Genomic DNA, 5,078 nt, shown 5'->3' with positions numbered 1-5,078 from the left:
TATTCAGGATTGAGACTTCATCCTGATGAATTGTTCCTGTTATGAGTATAAAGTGTCCATCTCGATCTCTTCTGATTGATTTTAGTTTGAAGTCAGTTTTGTTAGAAATTAGAATGGCCACACCTGCTTTTTTCTTAGGACCGTTAGCTTGAAACACCTTTTCCCAACCCCTTACTCTGAGTAGATGTCTGTCTTTGTGGTTGAGATGTGTTTCTTGCAAACAGCAGACTGTTGGATCAAGGTCTTCTATAGAAATAATTTCCTGCCTTGATATTCTACGTCCAAACCACCTACACATAGGAAAATCCACCCTCAACGAGACTACCTATTTCTATGCAGTGGTGTGCTAAAGCCATTACTTGTAGATAATTGTCCACAATGCAATAAACATCATTTTGATAACTTAAAATACTAAAAGTATTGAGACCAAGGTAAACAGTACAAACCAGAGTTTTGGTGGTATTTTAGGAAGGCAATGTTGTTTGTTCTATTATTTCCCTGTAGAGCCAGTTAAACATTTACCAGAACATTATTACCTGTATTCTTCATAGTCCAAACTAATTTAAAAAACAGGCTTTGTCTGGTGGTGGTGGCTGTGGTGCATGCCTTTAATCTCTGTGAGTTCAAGGCCAGCCTGGTTTACAGAGTTAGTTCTAGGATGGACAAGGCTGCATAATGTAACCCCATCTTTTAAAAAAAGGAAAAAGAAAAGCAAGGTTTTGCATAAAAGAATTCATTCTGTACAATGTCAGAGTTCAAACCTTTGAGTTTCGTTTCATGTCCTAGTATCTCAGTTAGCAATATTGATACCTAAAATGATGTGCACCTCAGGGGTCCTTGACTTTACACCAACCTTTCCTTACATTATTTAACTAATCTAGAATAATACTACTACAATCTAAATGATCTAACAGTGGCATCCGACATAATAGGGATTCAGGGAATATAGAAAGGCAGAGCCATTTCCTTACTTCTCTTGTAGATTGTCTTTTATAAGCTACTACAAGTTTGTGTTATGGTCCCATTGATTTTTAACTTAAGAGTAATTCACTTGCCCATATTGGAGAATCACCTCAAAGAATTTTATGCCTGTCTATTTGTATTTAAAAGTTTAAGAGCTAAACTTAACTCAGTTTGAAATATGAAATAGCGTGAATAGCTTTGAATAGCTCAAAGGTCCATCGATAGTTGACTGAATAATACATTTCAGTACAATGGAACACAATGTCCATGTCCCTCCCCTTAAAACTGAGCAAAATTATATATGAAATAATAGCATAGAAGAAAGAGCCCAGATATCTTGTTTCATGGGGAAAGTAGCTATAGAGCACTCCAATTAGCATGGTCTTGTTTTAAACTGAAAAACAAATATGTCTTCATGTAAATGAACTCACAGAGAAATTTTATAAGGATGTATAAACATACACAAATACACACAGAGACACGCAACCTACAATAAAGGGTACTTTTTAGGAGCAAGATTTGAGGAGGTGAAAATGTTTCGACTTGTACTACAAATGATAACTTGAGGATTTTTTAAATGTGTACTTATCGTTTCTGTAGCTTAAAAAAGATATATTGAGGGCCATATTTTTTTCAGTTCTACATTTAGGATCCATGAATTTTGCCATCTGTAAATTATACCTAAATTTAAAAGAAAAAGAAGAAACTGTATGTCGCTGTTTAACCAACCCTGATAAGTCCAATTTACTAATAGTAAATTGACTTTCTCTTTGGTGCTCCACCTCTTAATGTGTGGTTTTAATTGTCTAAACATTTAGAAATTAGAATTAACATTTATCAGTCTTGTATAATCACAATTACTTCAAAATAGCACATATGCTGGTATTAACACAGAACAGTACTTACTTCAATAATTCTTGCTTCCCCACCCTAAACAAAAGGTTATTTCTCAGGAAACATTAAATAGGTGCTGTCTGGAAACAAGAGAAAAGAAGTTGGCAACGATCTTGTATTAAGACATATTGAAGAGTAGCAAGCTGAATGTATGCTCTTTTGGCATGTAGCCTTTGGTACATACACAGTGTGTGACAATGTATAAAATCCCCCAGGAAGCAACAGACTTCAGATAGTTGCATCTGTAAATTAGTTAAATCTATACATTCCTTTCTACGGCATCTAAGAGGCAACATTCTGGAAAAGGGTCTCACTTTCTCTTCTTTCAATGAAGGAGGAGTTAACTGAGGAAGAAAGAGAAAAGGAGGAGTTTGCTGCTCTCAAAATACAATCTGTCTTCCGGGGACATGTGGCCAGAGAAGAGGTAAAGAAAATGAAGTCAGATAAAAGTGAACAAGAGAAAGGAGAGGAAGCCAAGTGAGGATACTGGCTTTACCCCCCACCCTAGAAAACATGAAAAAGTAATCCAAATCCATCAATGTTGTGATTGTCATTTTTTTCCTCAGTAAGGGAGATTTGATGTAGTGGAATAGCATTTGTTGTTGTTGTGAAAATCTGTCATTAGCATTTGTTTAGTAAACATGGCATTGAAACACACCCCATGAAGACTTCCTTGGGACCAGGAGGATCATCTCTACTTGTCCCCAGCTTACATATATATATTCAGCATCTGAACAGTAGTGCCTGACACTTCAGACCTTGAGTTGTGGTCTGATTGTTATGCCCAAATTTGTGGGTCCCCACAAAAGCCAACAAAGGAAACCGAGTCCCATATGTAAAAGCAAAGAGCCTTTATTTTAGTAAAGTTTGCAAACTCGGTCTCTCCTCAAGTCCAACGTATTGGAGTATCTGGAGAGCCCCAAGCTCAATTAGAATTGGGTTTTTATAGTAGTAAAGGGTGGGGGTGAGGGGTCTCTGAGGTCCAGGACCCCTGATTGGCTGACATTTGTCTAGGAGTGTCCTGGTGAAGTGCTGGCAGGTGTTTCTATCTACAGTGCTTGAAATGCCAAGAATTTCCTTTGAATGGTCTGCTCTTGGGTGAGAGTCAGATAATCTCGGCCTGCCAGGCATTGTCTCAGGGTAAACTATTGAGACTCTAGGCTCAGTTTAAATTTATTGATGGCCAGAACTCCAGGTGATAATGGTTGGAGGAGAACTTCCTTTCTGCCCACATTTAGATTATCATGGTTGGCATACTGACAACTAGTGAGTAAAGCTACTCTACCTTTAAGACCCTTGGAATCTGGGCTTCAGCTCATCTTTCTCTTCTGCTGATAACCTCACTTCCTTTTAAGTATAGTCTGCTTTTCTGTTTCTTCTCGGTGTTGGTGGTGATGAATTCCAGGGCCCTGACTGAGCCCTAATTTCCTTTTAATGTTTGAGTTGTTACAAAGGTAAGTAAAGCTCCTGCCCTCCCCACTGATGTTCCTTGTCTTTAAAGAGACAGAGCAAAGATAATAAAATAAATATTAAAAAGTAATAGACTAAAAACAAATAAGCCATGTAAATATGGAATATACACAGATAGTCTGGGTTATTTATATTATTGTGCTTTCTTTGAATTTTTTGACTGTTAAAGAGCTAAGTACAGAAAGACATTTCATTGAATGGGTTGCTAAGCTAAACCAGCATGTATATTATAATGGTATCTTGACTTCATAATTTGGGTCTAAGGATATGTTTGTTGTTTTGGAAAAGAGGTTCTTCTTTTGTTTCCACAGAGGATGAGAACCTGTGGATTCATTCCAGGCTAATGTGGGTTGATGGACCAAGAGCCCCTGAAAGGTTTTCTTGAACACCCATCAAAAACTTACTTCACCCAATAAACAGCAGGAAGCAGTTTGGAGAAGAATTATGTCCATATTCCCAAATATTGTTTATAAATGTTTGTTTACATTTAAAGGGGGGATATGCTTTAGAGATTTACATTGGTGTAAATTTTGGTTTATTGATACAATTTTAAGCCCTTGCCTGGTATGCTATGTGAACTGGACATGCAGGACCCCCGGAAAGTGACTGCTGAACTTGCCTAAAGATAAGATGGTCTTTCAGGGTTCCTGCTTCGTGAAAGACTTTGCTAGACATTATGCAGGATACAGAAGAAAGTGACTGGCAAACTTCCAATATAGGCAGAACTGTCTTTGAAATTTTCTGCTTCATGGAAAAGTCTACTGGATACTGTGGGCATGTAGGCTGAAGATGGATGCCCCAATGGTACAGAAGAACTTTGGGTGACTGTCCAGGCAGTGAGATTTCTCTGTCAATTCTAGAGTTTTGAAAGTTGCTTACAATATACTTCCTGTTTCCTTAGGTAATATCATATCCTTCTGTGGTCTTTGATGGAATTGAAGAATTTATAGTTATAGTTTTCTTTAGTTATGATAAAAGATAAAATAGATATAAATACTGTAAGTCTTCCTTGATACCTGTTTTGTTATATGTAATATTACTAAAAGTTAAAACCTTCCTTTTTTAAATGTAGCTGATAAGAAGCTAGAGCTAATGGGTCAAGCAGTGATTTAATTAACACAGTTTCTGTGTGATTATTCGGGCTGAGCTGCTAAGCAGCCAGGAACCAACAACTGGCTCTCATCCAACAGTGATAGATATGGATCTATTTGCATTCTTCTACATGTTGATATCTAGTTATGCCAGCAACGTTTGTTGAATTTGCTTTCTTTTTTTTCATTTTATATTTTTATCTTCTTTGTCAAAAAGCAGGTGTTCATAGGTGTGTGGATTGATACCCAGGTCTTCGATTCAATTCCATTGGTCCTCCTGTCTGGTTTTATGCCAATACCAAGTGGTTTTCATTATTGTAGCTCTATAGTAGAGTTTGAAGTCAGGGACAATGATGCCTCTAGAAATTCCTTTATTGTACAATATTGCTTTGGCTATCCTGGTTTTTTTCTTTTTCCTTGTGAATTTGCATATTGTTCTTTCGAGGTCTGTAAAGAATTTTGCTGGGATTTTGATGGGCATTGCATTGAATCTGTAGATTTCTTTTGGTAAAATTGCCATTTTTACTATGTTAATTCTACCTACTTAAGAGCATTGGAGATCTTTCCATTTTCTGGTGTCTTCGCCAATTTCTTTTTTAAAAAACTTAAAGTTCTTGTGATACAGGTCTTCCACTTGTTTAGTTAGAGTTACCCCAAGAT

The 5,078-nt window shown here is 36.9% G+C and overlaps 1 protein-coding gene across 2 annotated transcripts in view; it reads left to right on the top strand.

Annotated features, from left to right (window-relative positions):
* Window positions 1-3,789, top strand: part of Spa17 (sperm autoantigenic protein 17) — a 17,121-nt gene extending 13,332 nt beyond the window's left edge. The window contains exons 5-6 of one of the 2 annotated variants that reach the window (XM_026778982.1): window positions 2,192-2,281; window positions 3,639-3,789. In XM_026778982.1, coding sequence (XP_026634783.1) covers window positions 2,192-2,281; window positions 3,639-3,671 — 123 coding nt within the window. In that variant the 3' untranslated portion in view covers window positions 3,672-3,789. Of the gene's footprint in view, window positions 1-2,191; window positions 2,822-3,638 lie in introns of those variants that run through there. The other variant, XM_005347054.2, reaches the window with a different exon arrangement.
* Window positions 3,790-5,078: the final 1,289 nt, after the last annotated feature.

The sequence above is a fragment of the Microtus ochrogaster genome, chromosome 5, assembly GCF_000317375.1.
Source record: "Microtus ochrogaster isolate Prairie Vole_2 chromosome 5, MicOch1.0, whole genome shotgun sequence".
Taxonomy (NCBI): domain Eukaryota; kingdom Metazoa; phylum Chordata; class Mammalia; order Rodentia; family Cricetidae; genus Microtus; species Microtus ochrogaster.
This window is presented reverse-complemented; position numbering and strand designations above follow the sequence as displayed.